The 23,818-nt window shown below is 40.6% G+C and overlaps 3 protein-coding genes across 3 annotated transcripts in view; all 3 read right to left on the reverse strand.

Annotated features, from left to right (window-relative positions):
• Positions 1–335: 335 nt before the first annotated feature.
• On the reverse strand, positions 336–16,652 carry znf292a (zinc finger protein 292a; the record flags this gene model as incomplete). The annotated part of the gene is made up of 8 exons (XM_080751220.1): positions 336–7,058; positions 7,435–7,576; positions 10,070–10,206; positions 10,403–10,605; positions 11,186–11,321; positions 11,579–11,657; positions 14,325–14,479; positions 16,497–16,652. 8 exons carry the CDS (start codon positions 16,650–16,652, stop codon positions 687–689), a joined length of 7,380 nt encoding a protein of 2,459 aa, XP_080607346.1. The 3' UTR covers positions 336–686.
• Positions 16,653–18,292: 1,640 nt separating this feature from the next.
• Positions 18,293–21,642, reverse strand: cga (glycoprotein hormones, alpha polypeptide; the record flags this gene model as incomplete). The annotated part of the gene is made up of 3 exons (XM_080750933.1): positions 18,293–18,367; positions 20,660–20,880; positions 21,549–21,642. 3 exons carry the CDS (start codon positions 21,640–21,642, stop codon positions 18,293–18,295), a joined length of 390 nt encoding a protein of 129 aa, XP_080607059.1.
• A 2,084-nt stretch (positions 21,643–23,726) lies between these two features.
• Positions 23,727–23,818, reverse strand: part of LOC308306034 (5-hydroxytryptamine receptor 1E-like) — a gene marked incomplete at both ends in the record, with an annotated part of 1,056 nt that continues 964 nt past the window's right edge. Inside the window, one exon of the mRNA XM_080750934.1 lies at positions 23,727–23,818. This exon is cut by the window's right edge and continues 964 nt beyond it. Coding sequence (XP_080607060.1) covers positions 23,727–23,818 — 92 coding nt within the window.

The following is a 23,818-nucleotide window of genomic DNA, read 5'->3' on the forward strand; positions in this document are numbered from 1 at the left end:
TGGACATGCCATAATAGGCGAACATCCTGCAAAAAATAGTTACCGTAATCTACAGGCGCCCGGTTTGTGAGCTTGTAGATGGGCTATTTTCAGCAAAGAATTTGGTGTAGCGGGAAAAGGGGAGGGGGCCAAACCACCAAAGATGGATACGTGGGGGATACCAGACAACAATTTATATAGTTTAAGTGGTTTAAAAATACAAAAGAATAAGTATGCTTCTTTATCCAACAAGAAAAAATGTAGATCACCTCTTACAAAAGAAACCAGTTACATTTTATTGAACACTTTGTGGAAGACATGTAAATATTACAGATAGGCCTACTAGTGTTGAAAAAGGATGAAATAAATACAAACAGAAATTTTAATCCCATAGGGATATATAAAACAGTTCCTTTAAAATTCTCCATTTAGCAAAAAAACAAAACAAAACAAACTTTTTCAGTACTAAGCATCTTAAATACAAACATGTCTCTAAAATCTATGCCCTATAGATTACCTGGTTATTATACCTAACATACAAGGTTAAAATCATCCAAGACATATATTTTATAAGTACAAAATAGTCCATTTTATCATTAACTGTGACCAGATCTGAACCGTTGGAAATTTGATGTACTGTCAACAAATCTTTCTGCAGCATGTGACTTCTCAAATCCTGAGTGAGAACGAGTTGACATTAATTCAAGCTATGATCCACTATAAACACACTTTTTTATAAGAACCATGGGTCTCATGTGTTGTAGCTGCTTTAGCAAAACGTCAGAACCGTCAGAAAATGTTTTGTCCATTACAATCTTAACATTGCTCACCGATTTGAGATTGAGGGGGTTTCTGAAGTCTACAAGATTTTCACAGTCTCTGAATTCCTCTGACATTTTTTTCCTTGTGGAATAATTTTGCTTATGAGTGTTTTGCCGTTTTGGTGGCAATTCATTACTGGCTCTGTCACTCAATTTACGTTTGGAAGTGTGGGTTGACTCTGTGGTTTCCAAAAACTTCAGGAATGAATCCTCAAGTCCTAAAGGCTTGAAAGATCCCGGCATAATCCCCTCCTCACACTGTTCTTCTTGCCCCGTAGGAGTACCAGGATTCGAGTTCTCTCTTGAACTGTTAACAGTCGAACGAGTTCTAAGGGTCTGCATCCTCTGTGAACAAGCTGGTTTTGAATGTGCAGGTTTTCTGGAACGCCTGTTTTTATGTCCTTCCTCTGTCCCTGTGGAAGTTTGGGATTCTGAGCTCTCATCATTGGACAACTTGCTGTCATCTTGGGATATTCTGTCCAACATTTCCTCTGTTTTCTCACCATTGGCCTTTGAACTTTCTGTCTCACTCTCCTCTGGCTCAGTCTCATCGGAAGAGGACCCCGATGACATGCCTTCCGATTTGTTCGCCTCTCTGAACCTGGAACGGGGATACTTTTTGCAGAAGATGAACTGACTCCTTTGGTCTTCAATGTACCTCTCTGAGAGTCCATGTGTAGTGTAATGTTTAAATATGTTCCTTTCTGCTCGTTCCACGGCATCGCAGCCTATTATCATACAGGGGTACTGCAAGGAGAATTTCTTGGTGCACATGGCCGACGCCTCTTCATGGGATTTCAGTGTGGGCTTTCCAAAACTGGTCCAATGTTCAAGTGATTTGCAGTCTTTCTTCTTAGCATTTTTCTTCTTCACTTTAAACTTGTTTTCAACATTTTCTTTCCCATCGTTATGAATAATGCTGCCCCCCCCACCGAAGAGCCCTATTGATTTAGTCCTCCTACCATCAGTACTTTTAGGATCATACACATACTCGTGCTTTTTTATCAGGTGACGAAGGAGGTTGGATTTTGTTGTGTAAACACGGTCACATCCATCGTACTCACAGCGGAAAGTAGTTTCCACCGTGCCACTCTCGGAGATGGCAATTTCCTTGTGGTAATTCTTAATGTGCTCAATGTACTTTTCCACAGAGTTAAAGGGGAGAGAGCACTCCGGCTGTTCACAATGAAAGGTCCCTACGTCTATGCTGGCCATCATGGAGGTGGCTTTATCGCGAGTGAACTTGTGAAGTAAAAGGTAATGCTGCACTAACCTAGGGACACCCATGAACACTCTGGAACAATCTTTCACTTGACACCTGACCTCATTATCTTTGCTTCTATATTCCTGTTCAGGTCTATGTTCCTGCTCACGTCTATGTTCCTGCTCACGTCTATGTTCCTGCTCACGTCTATCTTCCTGCTCACGTCTATGTTCCTCCTGTTCACGTTTGACAGGAGTCGCGTCAGCATCAGCTTCCACGTTGCTTGTGGCCAGGTTTGCCTGATGCATAGCCCTGTAATGGAGGATGAGGTTTTGCTGAATGGTGAAAGCAGCAGTGCAACCTTCATGAACACAGCGATATGGTCTATAAGGACTGAAGGCATTGTCAGAGTCACACATATTGAGACCCAACTTTTTATGAGGTTTTTCCCTCTTCTGGGACTCATTCTTCACTGGCGTATTTTTTGAACTGCTGGGTTTTTCTGGCGTGCTTTTTGAACTGCTGGGTTTCTCTGGCGTGTTTTTTGAACTGCTGGGTCTTTCTGGCGTGTTTTTTGAATTGCTGGGTCTTTCTGGCGTGTTTTTGGAACTGCTGGGTCTTTCTGGGGAAGATAACACAGGATGGCTCAACACTGGCTCTCTTACACTGCTTGGAGTCGAAACCTTCAGTTTTCCTTTCTGCTCCACTATTGTGCCAACCTGACTGGGTTTCTCTCTCATCTCTGGAACACGACTCAATTCAACCACTTGATGTTCCTCTGGGCCTTGTTTAGGCATTGACGGTTGTGTCACTTCACTAAAATCCCTATCACTCAAATAGTTTTGAGGCGAGGGCAACCGTGTAACAGTTGACACCTGATTTGTGTCACGCTCTTCTAGATCTACTGCACTTCCTGCAGTGGCCATTTCATAATCTTTTGATTTGTCCTCATTTTCAGTCAGACATTCAATTGCAAAATCAAGTGGTTCCTGTTTTATGGTAGGTAACATAAAGGAGGATCTTGTCACACGGTCATTACCTACGTCATCAGTGTTTACACGACTTGAATATTTGCCATCGTGTTCGTATTCGTCAAGTCTAAATGCACGCTTATTACGAGTACTGTTCCTTACACACTCCTCGTCTTTACTAAGTCTAAATACACGCCTATTACGAGCGCTGATCCTAAGCTTCTGCATCTCTGCTTTTGACAAGCGGTGGACTTTTTCATAGTGAATCCTCAAGCCTGTGGTTCTGGTAAATGTTTTGGGGCAAATTTGACAAGGATATGGAGCAAACTTTAATGGGGTTCTTTTGAGTTCTTCAATCATCTCATTAGTGAAATCATGCATTCTAGTCAAGTGTTTGAATAATGCCTCTTTAGTCATGAAGGAATACTCACAATCGTCCTGGTCACATTTAAATGGTTTGTGGATGGACTGATTGATTGGCGTGTCTTCCTTTGTCTCCTTTGATTTCATCACTTTACTCTGGTCACCATCAGAGGTCACAGAGAGATCACTGCGAGTGGCATTTTGCTCTAAAGAAATACTTTCAAGCATCTTCTCCTGTGCAGCCTCAATTAAATCTAACCTTTGAAAGGCTTTAGATATTTCCATTAAGTGATCCTCTTGATGAGAACCAGGGAGAGCTCGATTAGCTGGCTGCGCTACCTTCTCTGCTTGATCACAATTTCTGTGGCTTGGCTGGTCTGCAGATGAAACAGTGGGAAAATCGTTTGATGAATAAGAAGTAATCTCAGTCATTTGGGGCTCCTGTTTCATCACTCGAGGGGAAGTCAAAGTGGTCAAACTACAACTCTCCTGTGAGAAATCACCATTTGACACATTGAATACTACTCCGTTAGTATCAAGGACATGGGGGTCATTGAGAAAATCGAGAAACGATGTAGGCAGATCAGCTGTCAGATCAATTTCATCTACTGGTTTGCACTGCGAGCGTTTTGAGAGATGTCCTCCAAGAGACTTGGTGCTTGTGAACTCTCTGAAGCATCTTCTACAGATGACTTTGCCATCTTTTATGATAGCTGGCCATTTGGTCCTCTTGCTCAACCGGTTGCGCTTTCCTTTCTGTGCTTCAGGGTCACCATTTTTCTCATCCGGAGGAGTCTCACAGTCCTCATCATAAGGGAAATCTGTGTGTATGACACTTTGTGGACTAAGAATGCCATCCACAGAGTTTTCCAGCTGATCGTAAGCAGTTGTTATGGTCTCTGTTTTGATGATTTCAGATGTAGCTTTAAGTGCAACTTGTGCCTCTGGGCTCAGACATTTCATAGGGATGTCCACTGATAATCGTCCGGAAACACTTGCATTTTGACCATACTGTGTATGATAACTTCCTCCAGGAAGATTTTCAACTGTTGACAATTCATCAACTGCATTATTCAACTGGCCTGGCACGCTGCCATTGCTCTTTCTTCCATCAACGCTCTCTACACCGACTTCTGGATGCATTAGTCCGTACTGATGCCCTCCATTGTGCATTTGCCCCCCATTGTCAAGCATCAGTGAACTAGAAACATACTGAGACATCAAACTTGACTCTGAAGTGACAAGCGAGATGCTGCCACCGGGTACACCTGCCAGTGAATTGTCTCGTTCTGCCTCAGTTTGCCATGGGGGATAGCTCCTACCAGGGTACTCGTTCATACTGAATGAATCTGGATAGAGGTTATTCATAGAAGATGAAGACCATGTCTGGGACATATCTGACTGCATTAGACCAGAATTGGCTGGGTTTCCCCATGATGGGTATGCTGTGGGATTTACCATTGGAGTGATAGGCACAGGTTCCATTGAGCCAGGAAAACAGGGGGCAGGTGAGCTTGAACATTCTATTGGGTAATCCATCTGCTCTATCCCTGTTTTGTTGCATAGTGGCGATAGTTGATTTGATGGCATGTTGCTTTGGTTCTGTGTTTGACTATGTGGTGTTTTCATAGTAGATATCTTTTTTGCTGTGATTTTGGCCACTTTGTTGTATTTCTTAGCCAGTTTCCAATCTTCGAATATTTCAGGGTGCTGTTTCTTTACATGCCTGGAGAGACTTTTGTTTGTGCTGTACGCTCGTGTACAGTCCTGGAACGGGCAGCAGTGCATGTTCTCGTCACTGGCAGTTACAGCAGGCATGCTGGGAGGATATCCTTGTAGCGAACAAGGGTTTTCTGTCTTTATCTGATGTGGAGAAAGAATCTGGGGTAACACTGTTGGAAAATTATGAGCTATTCCATTTTCAGGTCCTTCTCTCACTTGACCAGCCACAGGCTTTGGTGGGCAGGTAATGGGATACATTGGAGGATCAGTAACTGTGTTCTGGGGCTGTGGTGGATCATTGTTTTCAGCATGAAAACAGTTCAGCATGCTTTCAACAGAATGTTTTACTTTAACAGGGCTAACTTCTTTAGGAATCAAAGGTGATCTGGATGGTGACATGCTCGACTTGGGTTCTTCCTTCACATTTGCCTCAGTTTCAAGACGAACAAAAGCAGCACATTTTTCATCTTTCTTATTGGTGCTCTGAAGTGGTGGTTCAAATCCACTGGGGACAGGAGACTTCTCATGTCTATCAGGCACATTTACGGTTGAAGTGTCTGTACTGTGATTTTCCTGGTGAGACACAAATTGGGTCTGTGAGTAGAAAATCTTCCCACAGTTGTCCATTTGGCAGGTGTATGTAAGATAATGCTGAGCCTCATGATCGTACAACAAGTAGGCCTCACTGAAAACCTTCCCACAGTTAGGGAACATGCACTGTGCCTTAAATTCCAAATGTGTTTTTCTGTGCATGAGCAGTTCGGAATTTGAGTTAAAGTTGGCCTTGCAATCTAGTTGTATGCAGATGTATGGTTTGGTGCCACAGTGCATTTGCAAATGATCATTAAGATGCCGTACGTTAACAAATTGTCGCCTGCAATACTGGCACACTACTTTCTGCTTTTGTATCTCTAGAAACCGTGTTGCTTCTTCGTCATCCTTGTGGCATCGCACATGAGCCATGAGATTCCGGAAAAACTTGAAAGCCTTTGAACAGTTTCTAACTGGACAGAAACAATCTTGACTCATTTGCGGCTCCGATGGAACTTGCACTGGCTTAGGAGGATTTGCCGTGACTGATGTCTCAGCAATACTATGGTCTCCATTTGAGGGTTCAATTTTCACTGGACAGACAATTGCCTTGGTAGCAACCTTTTGAGTTTTTGCAGGACTTTTAGGCGACTGAGGTGGTTTGCTCACCTTCCTGGCGGCTTTCATGGCAGCTAGTCTCTCTTTGCAAGACTGCTTCACATGTGATGCTACATGTGGCTCTAAGACCTCCCTACTTTCAAAACTGTCCGCACAAATTGGACACAGATAAACACCATCTTTGAAATGCTTCTGAGCATGGCGAACAATTCTATGACCCAAGAACTCCTTGTCACACAAAACACAATACTGCATGTACGCTCGCCAGTTTCTGAATCGAGCTGATACAAACCCTTGCTCCCTCAATTTCTTTGCTTCTCTATTTTTTTCTCGTTCATCTGTGATTTCGTTCAGTTCATTTGTAGTGTTCAACAGAAAGTCCTCAAGATCCTTGTACTCTGGGGCCTTGCCCATAATACTTTCCTCCTCTTGTTCATCAGTGTCATTAAGAGTGTCAATAGATGAAACAATAGCTGCCTCGGTACCCATCAATGCCAAGCAGCTACGCTTCAAAGTTCTCCAGTCCCAGAACTCGGGATCAAAAGGCCACTGTGTCTTCAAGGCCAGAAGTAACTCGCAGCGTAAAGAATTGGGGACGGGTGGATTCTCCCCCTCCTCCGGCTTTTGATCAGGTTCATTGTACAGTGACTCCACGGCATAGTATGAGTCAACATTAGGCTGGAGGAGAAACTCTGTCAGTTGACATGCACGCTTAACCTCTAGATCAGCTGGCAAGAGGCAGCAAATGGTTTTGCAGATGGTGGACTTGCTGTCCTTCTGGTCGCCGGAGGTCATTTTCAGAGCCTGAATGCACATTTCAACACAGACTGGAAGCCCCACCTCTCCAACCTGAGGAGACAACAAAACATCACAAAAAGAATGATAAGTGTTCAGCATGATGTAAATACAAACACAAATGTCAACTACCTTTGTAGGGCTGGGCGATAGGACTTCAAATCAATAACACAATTATTTAAAACTTTCTCACTGATCTGATGATTATTTTTAAAAGTATTTTTAAGTGAAAATAGCAGATCTACAGGCTCACAACGTGTCACGACGCATTTAAGCTTGTAGATTTTTGAACAGCACCATTGTACAACAAAGTATAGTCATGGTTAAGGGGTTACAAATGAGCAAAATAATATTTTTCTGTGATTGCTCAAACATAACATGATAGTAAGTGTTGGTGAAATGTGACATCATAATCATGATTTTTCTTTACCTCATTCTGGATTACTTTGATGAGGAAGAGAATATGACAGACGCTTCTAGAAAGAACAGCCATCTTTTTGCTGTGGTCTAGAAAGGCATCGGCTGACGCCTCCAAACGCAACAGTAGCTTACTCCAGAAGAGGGTGAGCTCCCTGCAAGAGGTCACAAACAGTAAAAGATTCACACACAGTAAACTGGCTTCAAATCATAGATCCTTAACAAGTCTACCTTCCACACATGCAGCACTACCGTACCGATTATTTATAGTTTGTTTCGTTTTTATATATTTTTTTAACCAGGTAAACAGACACTTGCTGCGGGTGCTTGTGAAAGACGCTGGTGCATACGTCATGACGCAACGCACCCCAGAAGCAAAACGGAGTGTCTATGTTCCATTGACTCCTATTCTATGCTGTAACATAAAAACGGCCGTATCTCTGAATACGGTGCAAATAACGCCGAAAAGGCTGAGAGACGCTCTTTTTCACGGCTACACTCAATTGTGAGGGTCGGCCCGGTTAGGATTAGTTTTGCGACCGTTTGTAACCAAAATGATCTCTTTCCTGTATTCGTCAGATTACATACACGTGCACACGCACGCGGCTTCCGGGGCTCTTCATTCAAAAATAAAAAACAACAAGCTATGGCAGCAGGTGTTGTTTTAAAAAGGAGAGAGAGGAAACAGGGGGCAGAGAGAGGGGAGTCGGATTTGAACTCGAGCCTTCGTGACTCAGAAGGCGCATGGGATCAGTGCATGAATACTAGGGCTTTTCTAGAGCTCCACAGAACAGGGGTTCCCAAAATATTCCATGTCAAGGAGCCCCCAAAATAGCCATTGCCTCCTCCAACTGCTGAACCCTATTTGTGAAATCGCTAAAAAAATAAACTAGCCTCAGCGTCATGCACAAAGCTCAGGTGCAGCAGGTACAAGATACCAAGTAGACCGCCCAAGTTGCACCGCCAAATGCGTGTTGTAACTCAAAGTTGTGACTGACATGACACTGTCTGGATATCCTCAGCCTTGCCTCAATACAACATAAATTATACAGTGCATTGCAGCCTAATTTATAGTATGACTGTGTCACTCAGTCACTGTGTCACTCAGATCTACAAGCTAACATCACAGCCCTTTGTTAGATTGTAGATGTATTTTCTTTTTTGTGACTGCTACACTGTTAATGGTCTTCTTAGTATGTATTGAATTGATGATACTGCACACTGTTTACTGTGCACTGACAGCAGGGTTTCCTGCAGCACTTTACAGGCCAGGCGCCCCGCCCGGCCTGAAAACCCCCCCGCCCCCCCAAGGGTATTTAAAAAAAAAAAAAAAAAAAAGATTTTTTTTTTTTTCAAAAAAAAATTTTTTTCTCAAAAAAACTTTTTGGACCTCCAACAATGTACTAGGCATGATCGCGATCGCGAAATTGCATGTTTAACCCCCATACCAACCCTATCTTTCAGCCATGTTTGTTTACATTTGAAGAAAACATCTCCTGAATGCAGGAAATACTCAAGTAAAGTGCAAATACCTGAAAATCTCCTTTGTACAGTATAAGTACAGTACTTAAGTAAATCTACTTAGTTACTTTACACCAATGTTTCTTTTTTTTTACTGTGCTGTAGACTTCTATTTATATGGCACGAGTGCTGGTTGATTAACCTGGGGGAAAAAAACAAGTTACACTGTCCTGTGAAAAACGTAGTTATTCAATGTTGAATAAATGTGAATGATAGCATGTAGTTGTGTTTTCCGTCATCATGGGCACATTCATGTGTTTTTATAGGGCAAAAATAAGAATTAATATAAAAAATTAAGTGAATTAATTACTCGAATTAATTAATTAATTATCAAAAAATTTCGGCGCACGCGCTTCGCGAGTGCGCCATGAAATCCCCCCCTGGTCAAGACTTTTTCCTGCAGGAAACCCTGGACAGTATACACTGAACATACCGCATACTGTTTACGATCCAACCTTTACATTTTCTATCAAATTGATAATCTCTTTTATAGAATTGACTTAATAGAAACGTATAATGAAAACTGAATGTCCACATTAAACAAATGTAAAAGCTTTATTAGATTGCATCATATCGAATCCCACTGAATCGTTCTGTATAAAATGTTTTGTACCCAAGTCATATTGTAGCCCATGGTTTTATAAATAGGAGGGACAGATGCACATCCCTACATCGATAATAAAATTATTATTCAAATAAGTAGCTTTGATTCTCACGAGGCAAAATGTGAGGCATATGCCTATTTTACCTTTGATTTGTAATTAAGCTCAATCAATTTCCAATTTGCTGTATATTCTTTGCTCAATTGTGCCCCATCTGTCATACACAGATCCACAACTTGTGCAGTGGAGCTAAAATGTCAAGCCGGACTTCCTATCTTTTAAGCAACCTCAGTTAGATTGCTGACGACCAACAAAGCTTGTATCTGAACTAACATAATATAATGATGTCAAGTTTGTGACTTGCCATCTGTAACGGAGCCACATGAACTCATTCAGCGAAATGAAAGCAGAAATTGCTTCAATTTGGGCAAGAGTGAATGGCAGCATTAACCAAAACATTTTCTAACAGGTTGCTTCGTTCATTGTATTCATATAATAGTAGAAGAAAATGTCAGCAATACTCACCAGGCACAGTAAACATCTCCCTGGATAAGCTGTCGCTTGAGGAAGGCAGAACATAAACAAAGCGCTCCTTTGTCATCTCCTTCGGACTCCAGGTTACAGATCATCTCAAGAGCATCTTTACAATCTATTGATGAAATCTGTCAGAAAGAAAAAGAGAGAGTGGAGACAAAGAGAAACCTGTCATCATTGTACAAAAAAGGAGATTGATTGGTGCTTGTTAAGGAATAAAATGACAGACTACAAAGGCTTAATTCCTAATTTATAATACACCACACAATCCTTTTGACAAGTTTCAATCAATAGAAATTATGTATTTTATGAGACAGAACCCACCTCTTCCATTAGCTGCTCTTGCGCTTTTGTCATGCAGATGCAAACCAGGTAGGTTTGTTTGAAATTCCCTTTTCCTTCATATTCCCGATACTCTGAGCACATCTTTGCAAGGACAGCAGCTTTCTCAACGCTGTCCACTTTGATAAGGTGCTTTATTCGCATATTAAGGAGTGTGGGGCCTTCCAACTCTAGAAATTCATGGACTAAGAAGTAGAGAGAAGGTAAAAGACAAAACAAATTGCATTAAGAATCACAATCAATTACTACCAGTAAGACACCCCAAGAGGGAGGTTGCTCTGAAACAACAGAGACTGACATAATATGTCCATATATGAGCATTCCCAGATATGGGCTTAATATTGATGACATCAGGGATCTTCATATATGGGCATAAAAGGGACAAGGGCGGAATTCATTTGCAAGTGTGACTCGCGACAACCACACTGGTTATCATTCTAAATGCGACCTACGGTCGCAATAATTTCAACACCAGCTAAACATGGATATCTGACTTGATATCTGACTTGATTTACGACATCACAATTAGTGAGCTTTAATGGTCCAATATGTATATTAATAGATTCATTCTCTCCATTAGGATACAGGTATAATGATGCTGCTACGCCATTTTCAGTAGTAGCAGTTTACTACTGGAAATGGCCATAAAACTTGAACGATAATGTGTTCATTTCAAATACACCTAGAAGGGTACTTCAACAAGCTTCCCTGGTAACAGGTTGCTATAAAATCAAACCAGTGCAGCAGGTGTGTGTGAGAACTAACCTCGCTCAGTCTCAGGCATTTCATTGGACAGGATGTTGCTTAGGGTGGTGTGGGACCACACGCCATCCTGCTGAGCCACAACTGAGAGCATGTGAAGCTGTGTGTTCCCACTTTCTTGCAAAAGGCTGTGTGCCAACTGTAAAGGAAGATAAATGACCTCGTTGTTACAAGCAGTTCTGTGGGTCTGTGTGTGTATACCCAGCCTCAGCGTGGGGCCTAACTTCCAGCTTCAAAGAAAATGTGAACACAAAGGCTAAGAAGACTAAAGATATGAATTAAAAAATATATGTTTTAGGAAGTCTGGCAAACATTTCTATATACATTTTCATCACTTCTCATTGCTATGATAAGCCAGAAACAATCTAGTCCACTAACAGCCCTGGGGACACTGACCTTCATGGAGGACTGGAACTCTTCCCATAAGGCACCAGGGACATGCTGGGGCAGTAAGAGCAGCAGTTCTACACAGCTCCTGTGAATGCAATACAGTCATTCATCAAAGCAAGATTTAGGTCAAGGATGTGCTGCTCATAAGCCTATATTCACGTAAGAGCGTTATAACAGTTAAATAGGTAACAGTTAACAAGAAATAACTTCATAATTGAAGATATTGTTATGCAAGATCAAGGTGAATATGATCCTACATCAGCACCAGTGACCAGTAGCACAAATGTAATTTGTGTATATAATTCTTGTGTGAATGCAATGCAGTCAATACATTTTGTTGTGTTGTTGCTGATGTACTGACATGTTATCTTGCGTATTATATTGATGTATTAGATGCTTATTGTAAGTCGCTTTGGATTAAAAGCGTCTGCTAAATGCCTGAACTGTAAACTGTTGTGTGCAAACTGCATTCTGTAGCCTGACTATCGCAAATCTGGTGTGTCACCCAATATAGCATATACAGTATATTTTTTATTCTGTGTTATTGACTTACGCAACTCTTTAAACACAGTGAAAAACTGTGACTCAAATCAATCAAATGCTGATATTTTTGTATTTTTTTGCAGTCTTTATACCGTTGCATGGGTGCATGGGTTTATTGTTTGCCTTTTCTGTGAACCCCAACATTTTAGCAAGTGAGGATACATTAGAACAGACCGAAGAGACCTGCAAACTTGCACAATCACCACACTCCTGCAGTGAGAAAATAAACATTTGATCTAAAAACAAAATCCTGGCATTCATCAGATTTGTCTAATGCCAAGTTTTTCCCTGTACATGTAAAACAAAAACCAAAAGACCACACAAATCTTTTATGACTTGATGCAAACACTTTTCTGGAAGTGTTTTGTTTTTATTCAAGAATATTACCAATGCCAAATGGTCTGTCTTGTTTGTAATTGTTCACCCATTTCACCCACACAAAATCCTCTGTCAAACATAAAGTGTGAATAGATTTTTTCACCCCGTTTTTCGTTATTCTTCTTTTTTTTCACCCCCTTGTTCAACTTCTCACTGTAATTACCCCTCCCTTTCGCTAATACAAAGCGTTGCAATTTTCAGCATAATTGCTACATTCTATTTTATTATCCATTCACAGCAACTTTTAACCACATTAATCCTAGTGTTCCTTTTATGGGCATATCATAACAGGCAAAGAGTTGGTGAACAATCTGCAATAACAGCTGTTCTTGGTATTTGACGTACAACAAAGTATATAAGTAGTTCAGTATGATACAGGCAACTGTGCCACCTATTTGATACCAAAGGGATACATATACAAACTCTAAAGATGCATTAGTACTGGATGCGATGAAACCTTTTAAAATAATAATTGAATCGCTTGAATCACAAGAACTTTTTTTCTTTTTTTACATTTGGTACTTTAAATACATTTTGATGCCAATACTTTCGTACTTTTACTCAAGTACCATTTTGAACACAGGCCTTTTACTTGTAACAGAGTATTTCTATATTGCAGTATTGATACTTTGAGGGTACAGTCACACAAAACTACCTATGAGATTCCGATTCCGCCAATGTATTTCAATGAGAATGGAGCATTTTTTGCAGAAATCCTCTACTGGCAGGAAACCGCTTTATTCCCATTGAAATACATTGGTGGAATTGGGAACCCACTCTTATATGTATAGTTTGGTATGACCGTACCCTTAGTTAAGTAAAACATTTTAGTACTTTTTCCACCACTGTTCATACCATACGCAGCATTTTCATGTGAAACGATATTTGTCGCATTTGCTTATTCTGAATGGCAATCACTCTGTTTGCTTAAAAAGAAATAGCTTTTTTCAACTTGTGTCTTTAGATTGACTTAATACTGAATTTGCCTCCTGAATGAGTGAGTGACAAATAAACCCTTCTTGACTCTCGTTAAAAAAGGAATAGTTCACACAAAATATTACTTATTTTCTATGAAAGGTAACTAGTTATGTTACTAATTAACGCTAAAGGTAGTTACATTACAGTAGCGTGCTAGTGTGGTTAGTCCCAACACTGCTAATACTTGTATGGTCAAGTACAAGTATGGTCAGTCTTGACAAAAGTCTTAACAGAAGCCCCTGGGCCATAATGTTGCTTTGATCAACATAATTCATCATTGCGATGAACACAAGCATTGTAAATTGTTCCAGAACCACTTTATGAGGTGATGGTGAACACTTTCATGATGTAAACCAGGTAATGTGCATGCTCAGGGGCAGACTTCGACAAGTTTATTCCTGGCAAAAGTACAATAGCCAGGTTCGTCGCAATGATGGCTTTTGATGACCAAAGTCACAGTAGAGCTCTGGGACTTGTTTTAACAGTTCATTGGACAACAACTTAGTTCTATGATTTATGATATGAGCTATTGTTTTAGGGCAGATGGACCATACTCGTCTACAATAAGAACAAACGTATGCAGACCTAATCCTTCAAATCTAATATGGAGAAACATGGCCATGACATTATGAAGCTGTAAATGAAGATTGGCATATAAACATTTTGATCTTGATATTGTACTGTATATGTTCAAGCTACTGTTTTTCTAGTGTGCATTTCTAGTAGAATCCACAAGGCTTTCTTTCTATATAGTCGTCCTCATACATACAATATATGATTTCACAAGACATTTTAAGCAGATTTATAACACTTGTTGCTTCATACAACAATCCACCCCATGCACAGTACTTACAGTGCTAACTTTTCAAGTAGGTGTGGAACGTTTTCACATTCGGAGGAGAGACAGGAGGTGGCCTTGGCAAAGCTGAGTATGGCCACAGTGTAGACCTCCAGCAAAGGCAGTGGATCCTCATCGGTCTTCCAGCGTCCCGCATGTTCCACAAGGACCTATGAAAACATACATTTTAAAATACTACAATTTAGGCTGAGTCTATGGCGATTCCTTTCACTATAGGCCTAGTTCTACTACTCTAAAAATAAGTTTCCAGTTGCAACAACAACACCCATTTTATGAGTAACCTCCCAGTTTTCCAACTAAACTGGGCACGAAAATTGCAATTGCAATGTTTTAAAGATTATGAGTCACTTTTTATTTGCAGTTACAACTTCAGAGTCATACAACATTTTATTTAATTGCTGAAGTTGAAAAGTATGAAGCACTGAAAGAAGAAAATGTATTTCGTCTTGGTTTGGTTTCCATTATGCTTCCTATTGTCCATCACACCAAAGCTAATGAAAAGACCAACACATGTAATGGCGTAACTACTGTACACTTAAACTGATACAAAACATTGTACTTGCTAAAGCCAATTAACAGCTCCACCCACACACACACACACACACACACACACACACACACACACACACACACACACAAAAAATTGTGATATGAAATTACACATCATTACATCCCAAAACTCATGGGCAAAACTGGCCCATTTCAGCCATAAACATGATAAAGATGAAAGGAGGAAAACTACAATTTATAATTTGCGATCCATGCCATGGCAATAAACATGTACAGACAAATTACCATGGCCTGCATCTAATGAGCAAACACATTACTGTTTTAATAAATGTTTACTATGTTTCTGAGCATGTCATATCAGTAAGAGCAAAGGGGACTTTAATTGGATACTTTACCATAGTACTGGTATATTTTATGGTGAGGAAAACATATGGGGTACTTCAAAAAATAAAACAATAAAACCTTTTCACTCCCCCTTCTTTGCTGATCATTGATCCAAAGCAAAGCCCAACCTTAATGAATACTCCCCCTTCCTTCCACACAGTCCTTTCATACGCATCCATTTGTGCTGAATGAACCACCGTATAATTACGGCACGGAATTCTTATACAGAAATAAAAACACGTTCGCATTAATGTAAGGGCCAAGCTTAACAAAAACAAACTACAACACATCCAGCCAGCCTGATGCATCCATGAACACTACTGAAGAGAGAGTATCACCTAACAAATGTGGCTACTAGTAGTGAGTGAGTGCAATAGCACGGTAATAACATGCATATTATGCACCAAGTATGATTAATGCGTGGACATGGCAAGTTGCAAAAAGACTGTGAGTGACCACTGACACTTTTCCATTCAGATCTCTCTGTCTTTACACCCGAAAACAGTCTGATCGGTTAAATTATCGACTCTTTTTTTTCATCAGCCTCCTCCAGAGCTAACTGGCCAGTTTCCGGTGATGTGGTCAGTGGATTAATTAGTGCATGAGGCCTTGGCTAAAAAAAAGACCCTCTGCCCAAATCATTGATCTTTCCGCACAATCAGGCAACCGAACAACAATGTCCATTTTTATTCGGGCAAGTTAAAACATAAACAAGGGTAGACGAGCGCCGTTTTGTGCCTGAAATTATGTATCAATGGTACAAGTGTCTCTATTGTACATTAGTTCGGTGCATCTCGTTGCAATCATCCTGTTAGATTTTGCTAGCTACCCAGTATTTTTTTTTTTTTGCACAGCATGACCACAGCCAGGACAGAGAGGGAGAGAGAGAGGGGTTCCCTGCATACCAGCTATAGCAACATTCATCTGAACTGTAGCAGCTATCTGGCCTTGCAGGGGGAAAAACTGTAATACATGCACCGAAGGCACACTTTCCAGCCATATTCATAAACACACGCGATCCGCTAGCGAGCGGTATTGGGGAAATATGGCCAGGATCACGGGCCAGGGAAGGAAAGGGTTTTCCCCCCCATCTTTGAAAGGCCAGGCAGGGAAGGCTACTACAGCTAGCACGGTTAGCTGCTTTAGCTACATTGTTGTAGCAGAGAAACGTACACGCGCATCATGATCGGCCAGGCAGGAGGAAGCCAGAGGGGCTGCAGGCTGCCTGGGATGAGCAGGAGTTGGGAGACGTTGGGGCTCGCTTTTCCTTACCTGGCAGAACTCCTGGCAGAAATGCAGCGAGGCCTCCAGCCGCGACTGATCCGAGGTCTCGTTCAGCGCCGCGGTCAGACCCTGGAAGCGTTCTCGCAGCACCTCGATGGCTCTCCGTGTATCATCATATTCCTTCTCTGTCTCCCCCTCCGCCATCTTCACAACAATCACGACCGCGTACGCACAGATGTTGGTTACGCCGCCGCCAGACTGGCACGCGCACGGACACGCAATCGCGGGAGCGGGGGAGGGGAGAGAGAGAGACCCGAGCGACTGTGAGGCCGGCGAGCGGCAGTGGTGTGTGTGTGGTGTGTAGTGTGTATGTGGGGTGTGCTCTCTGCTCTGCTGCTCTACATTCTGCCGATGACAACAAAGCATCAATGACCTTACAATGACACAAGCATCTCCCATGTACACTCATCATACTGCTAAGGGACTGTTATTCAGCATCTGATCTGTCCATATAGCATCATGTCTGAATGGAATGCTGAAAAAGACGCTTTGTGTTCATAGTTGAAAAGCCAAAGAGCTCATGTAAAATGCAAAATCATAACATTTAGGCCTACTATACTACTACTATTGTAGCCTGCTGACTATTCCTACATTGGTTTAAATGGTTTGTTTGGCTGATTGGTTGACTGACTGACCGATTTATTCAATTGTAAGAAAAATATCACATTATTTCCATTGTGGTCCTCATAAGACCCCATGAAAAAGAAGATGAAGACTCACTGTGTAGACTTATTTTAATGGCTTTTAAATATGCAATACAACACAGCACACTTCTATCAATATTTGCAAAACATGAGAGTGATTATACACCACCACTGACTTAAGATCACTACAAAAAGGCAATCAAATTTAGTAATACAAGAAGAAAAAAAGACAACGGCTTGTGCCTATTGAAACACAGTGATTCTCAAAGACTCCCGGGGGTCCTTGAGGGGCTTCCAGGGGATCCCCAGCAAAGTTAGGCTAGTTAATGTAGAATCAAAAATCTGTTTACTTTACTTAAGATATTCAAAAATAGCCGATCTGCAAGAATTGCAATTTTATAGGGAAAAATTGGAAAGATCTTCAAAAATTTGGAACAATTTGGAAAAACGTTGGAAATGTTTAATAACACATATCTTATGAGGTCTCTAAAATATGTTCATATAGGTGTCTGCAGCCAAATAAATACTATAAATGTAGGAGTTTTTACCATAGGTCTAACGTGAAAATGTTTGAGAACCAGGGACGTGCTGTCCATTGGGAAAAGCGGGTGTCGGCCTTCGTTACATTTTGGGGGCTGGGCGGCCAACAAAGTAAATCGTCACTGAAACCTCGTATCTCCAAGTTTCAAATGTATACATTTTTCGCAAAGAAAAGCCCTGCTTCATCATACAAGGCCGTTGCACAAAAGTAGTGAAAACAGAAGATCTACAAGCACACAACGCCTCGCGGTGCGAGGCGTGTAGATCGGCTGTTTTCACTAGTTTAAATCATTTTTAAAATGATAAATACAAAACAAATGGTTTTGGACATACAAGGTTTCCACCCGACAACGACGAAATATAACTCATGTACAGTAATTGGCCCACTGGCTTGTCACTTGTCATGATCTGAAATGGCAAATCTTTGAGTAGCAGCAGCGCTATAGAGAGAGATCTCTCTCTATAGCGCGCAATGAGGGCCTCTACAACTCTTTTTCCCGGGCTGAATCAGGGGCCCGGCATGTCCCTGTTGAGAACCACTGTGGTAACATACACTATTTAGCCCAGATTCATTACAGAAGTGTCAGCAGACGGTTCCATTCATTGCTTGTTATAATGGCAGGTACTGCAGTGACAGCTTGTGTGGTTGTCGACTGTTCTACCACCAAACGTAATCTGAAAAGAATAAACAAAAGAAAAAACATGGAACAGGAGAGTTTAAAAAAGAAAACATGTTAGTAGGTCAGTGTTTCTCAACCAGTGGGCAGGGGCTCGCTGGTGGGCTATGAGGATATTGTACGACTTTAATGATACTATAACATTAATATTACAAAACATGTCAAAAAGATATCATTTAGTTTTCATTGAAATACAGATAAGTATAGGATCTTAATGTTAGTTCCAATCGATTGATTTATGATTCAAATAAACGTGCTCTTAAAATACACACAGGTGCCACGGCCCACCCATCGGACCCCCTAACACAGTAGTTCAGGGCACCCCTGTAAATAAAGTTTTCATCCACGGCACCCCTGAATTACACTGTAATTTCTTTTAATCTTACGCCATATTGGAGAAATATCCGTCCATCAAAACTGACTGAAAATAACTTTATACTTGACGTCTAAACAATTGAATCACTATTCTGGGGGGAAGGTTCACCAAAAATAGCCAATCTACAAGCTCACAATATACGTCACAACACGTCACAACGTCACAACGTGATGCGTTGTGAGCTTGTAGATCATCTATTTTTGCATGTTGTGAGCTTGTAAATATAATAAAGTTGGCAGTATATGGAAATGGACTCATCAAGTACAGTCAAATCAGGTCTGTTTTACTAAGCATGGTGAAGTTATATTGATGAATTCCAAATCAGATTATTCTGCGGCATCCCTGGACTGGCATCACGGCACCCACTTTGGGAAACCCTGCCTTAGATTGTCACTTTAGAAATGGGCAAATACCCTCTATGAACTTACCGGTAAACTGTATGTTGGTTTGTTAAGAAAACAATTTTGCACATTAAGTTAATCATCTGGGGACCCTCCAAAATAATTTGGGGACCCCCCGACCCACAGGTTGAGAACCATTGCCTTAACACATGGCTGCTGTGTTAAGTGGGTGGGACTTCAACTTCACATCACAGGTTCACCTATGTAAAAGAGTAGGCTACAAGCTCCAATGATTTGCAGTTACAAAATACAGTATATATAAAAATAGAGAAGCAAACAAAGGGAAAAGTTATAAAAGACAACAATATAAAATATACATACTGTACATGTTCAAAATTAAGTTAAAAGATGGGGCAGAATATCATTGTCATTTGCGTGAATAAGATACATCACTTGACAGATATCACACAGCAATGGAGTGTATAGTCAGACTGACACACACGCGCACACACACATGCGCGCGCGCACACACACACACACACACACACACACACACACACACACACACACGCACACACACACACACACACACACAAACACACACACACGCGTGCGCACGCGCAAACACACGCGCAAACACACACACACACACACACACACACACACACACACGCACGCGCAAACACATGCACGCGCAAACACACACACACACACACACACACACACACACACACACACACACACACACACACACACACACACACACACACACACACACAGACACACACACACACACACACACACACACACACACACACACACACACACACACCTCATAGTTACAAGAGGGTGTCCTCCATGTGATAGAAACTTTATTTTTTCTAGGCTGCACACACACCAAAGTACCTATGAGAGTGGAATCCCCATTCCACCAATGCATTTCAATGAGAATGGAGCGGTTTCATGCCAGTAGAGGATTTCTGCAAAACACGCTCAATTCTCATTGAAATGCATTGGCGGAATGCGGATTCCACTCTCATAGGTATTTTGGTGTGTGCACTGTGCACCATAACCACACACACACACGTACACACAAACAAACAAAACATCATATTATAGGAGTCTATTTGCTTTTTCCAACAAATTATGTTGCAGGAAGAAAATACACTTCCTAAATGACTAACTCTTTGTAATGTAATCTATTTAATCTGACCTTGTATTGCAAGAACTCTGGCAGCATAATATAACTGGTATGTACCTTTGTAATATAGCTTTATGTATTTTTTTTCATATTTGTTTGCAGATATCGATTTGATGACAGATTTATTTTAAATCTCTAATAAAAACACTGGTACATAATTGCTGAACTGGCACTATCACTATTTTCTTTTTTTCTATTTTTCTTTTGTGCATACACCTTATTTGAAATTGTTGTCCTTCCTGTTTTTCTTCTCTCTTATTGTGACTGCATTTTCTACAAATTGTGAGGAGCTAGTACAGAAAATAATTTCACCCACTGCCTTTACACCTGTAAACTTGTTGTGTGACAATCGACTTGACGTTTTGACTGTACCTCATGGTAGTGTTGTGCCACACAGCACGATGCCTCTGAGGTGATGTTCTTTTTGTTTAACATGGACTCCATAGTCTTCAGAGGTGTTGGGTATGCTCTGGAGAAGCAGCAGCCCTGGCACCGGTAAATTGGACCTACTACTTTGACAAGCTTCGACCAGTTCCTCTTCAGCGTGCATTCGCAGTCCACTGGGGAGGTGTTGAAAAGGAAGCATTGTTTACCTTGGAAAATGCGGTGACATTATAGGGTCAACAATACACAGATAAATCCACAATGTTAAAGCTGCAATCCATATAAGTTAATGTTCTACCTGGGAATTGACACCTGGTCTCCTGCTTGGGAGACCAAAATTCTACTGCTCTGTCAAGAAGGAATGCCCACATGTCATGGGGAGATATTACAATCAGTCAATATACTTGTCAACCAGTATGTGTTCGACTAAATGTCTCAATGGAAGGGAGTAGGGAGACTTCAAATTACTGTAGATGTGCTAGTTACTATTAGCATATAGTAGTACCCTACTATACAGTAAAAAAAAAAGTCTTATTCATTAAAATAAGTTTTGGATTGCAGCTTTAATTGCATAAATGGATAAATTAACACTGAAGATATTACTATAAATTCACATTGCAGGATATGTTATCTGAGACTGAAACTACACATGCATTATCTTTGTTCAAATAGACTTGCATATTTACACAGTCATTAAATGTCTCATTAAATGATCTCATTCCATACATTATAAGAATTCTTATGAATCCATAAACAATCTTAGTGTGTATGACCTACACAGATCTCTGCAGAGTAACCGTATAGTAAGCTATAGCCTAAATCAGTTATCATGCTGTGGTGAATCTCTTAACTATACTGCAGTATGAGGATATCTTACAATTTTCCAAGTCTGTGTTGGGGTGGGAGTCCGCTATGTAAAGAAGGTACATCAAGACTAGAGGCAGTCTAGTTGATTTCACTGAGCTCATCATGCTGATGGAACCTTAAGAGAGAGAGAGAGAGAGAGAGAGAGAGAGAGAGAGAGAGAGAGAGAGAGAGAGAGAGAGAGAGAGAGAGAGAGAGATTGAAGAGAGAGGGAGAGAGAGAGAGAAACAGATGTTAAATATGGTCAGCATAGACAACAGGCTAACAAAATACATTAATACACTAATACAAAATATTTGCAAAATGTTACCTCTTCCTTGTGTGTCTGACTGTGTACTGAAAGCGTTTTTACGAGGACCTTTCTGCCTGAATCCACAAGCTTTTAGACCTGAGTCCCTCAATCTATATACTCTGCTGGGATTAGATTATAAAAACAGCCCAACCTTATCAGTGATCTCAATGACTCATTGGCCTTCTTCATAATCCCTTGAAAGCAAAAAAGAGGAAAAAAAGAGAAAGACAAAAGGCCGGTGCATAGAGTGGAAAGTCAAAACACACTCCCATTATCCTTCCATCATGGTTATGAATGTTGCATCTAAGCCCTAGGTTTGTGTTACTAGGTAACTTGTACAGTAGGTAGTTACAGTCCCTGTTATCTTTCATGTCATGGCAAGGCAAGTTGATTAGTACTTTTTTTAGTTTTTCATAAAGGTCATGCTTGTCGTATTCATAACCTAAAACAAATCAAACTACATGCTTTATTTTGCAGCTTAAAGCGGCACTAACCTTTTTCTTAACGATTAAAATCGAATTTTGTCCAATCTTAAGGTAGAGTTATGTTAGTAAAATATAACTACAATTGGGGTGGTTATATCTTGTCTTGCTCATCTATTGAGACATTTACTGTAGATCCCTCTATGCACTTAAACTGTATGTTGGTATCAAAGCTCATGTCTCATCTACACAGATGATCTGACATGACAAGTTTGACTTGATGGTCAAGATTCAATTTATCCCCTGAACAAGGGACAGGCTCTATTAGTTCAATGGTACAAATTTCAGCACTTGCCCAGGAAACCGGGTCAAATCTGAGGAAGAAGAGTTACATAGTGCAGATTTAAACATGAATAACATCTTCTCATATAATTAAAAAAGAATGTATGCATAAACAGTATTCATGCAATCACTTCACAGAGTTTCTAAATGTTTCTAATAGCTCTGTATCGCAATTGAAGACATTTCAATCAGCAAACTCACCTTAATTCGATTTACACAGTACATGGTTCTTCAAACATTGGTTGGATGCAGATGGATGGGTGGCTAGATACTAGATGCAAGCATGGATAAAGAATTGGATGGATGACGCATGGGTTTTTGGCTGAATGGATCTTTACTCATTATTAAAGTGTCTCCATCTGTCTGCCTCCAACAGTTGAAATGTCATGGTTGAATATTAATTTCTTCTTCATTTTATTTACTGGAAAGCCTCCGTATTGGTTGTGTTGGTGATAAAGCCATAACATACGAATACTCAAGGAGGACACATTACAGTCACTGAGTGTAAACAGCTTTTGGGAAATTTGTGACACTGTGTCACTATGAATTGATTCATTAGGGTTAGGGTGAGGCATTGCATCATGGAAATATTATATAAGATATAAGATAGATCTGAATAGCTTCCGACTTCGTCCTTAGCCTCCCCCCCGCCACTACCCCCAGATTGTCTAGTGTACTTCCGACTAGAGAGCTGGCCTTCTTCTTCAGCAGCTTGTTCAGTTTGTGAGTGTCCCTTGTACCTTGGGGAGCACTATACATCTGTTAGTACACATACTACATCAATGTATATTAATGTTTTTTTTGTTTGTTTTTTTGCACACCTATCAAGTTACCGGTATTTACATTTACAACACTTTATTACTTATTACTACTTGATACCCTGGTATTATATCTTTATTTACCTTGTATTATAATATTATAGTACACATTTCTTACACATGTTGGACAATGGACATTGATAGCACAGTCTGGCAAAAACTACACTGACATTTCACTACACACTGTACATTGTATTAAAGCATGTTGTGAAGATTTAAAAAACAAACATCTTGAAATAAAATAGTATTAGCAAACTGACATGTTCACATAACCTATTGAACAAAAAGGGGTTCTGGGCTTTTGATATGATAACCATTTATCCATTAGCAATTTTGCAGTGGAGCAGTTGTCCAAATGCCTGCTTAAAGCCATCATTGAAGCTAGTATAGAGGATTGGATTGATGAGGG

The sequence above is a fragment of the Nannobrachium achirus genome, assembly GCF_963921795.1.
Source record: "Nannobrachium achirus genome assembly, chromosome: 20".
Classification (NCBI taxonomy): Eukaryota; Metazoa; Chordata; class Actinopteri; order Myctophiformes; family Myctophidae; genus Nannobrachium; species Nannobrachium achirus.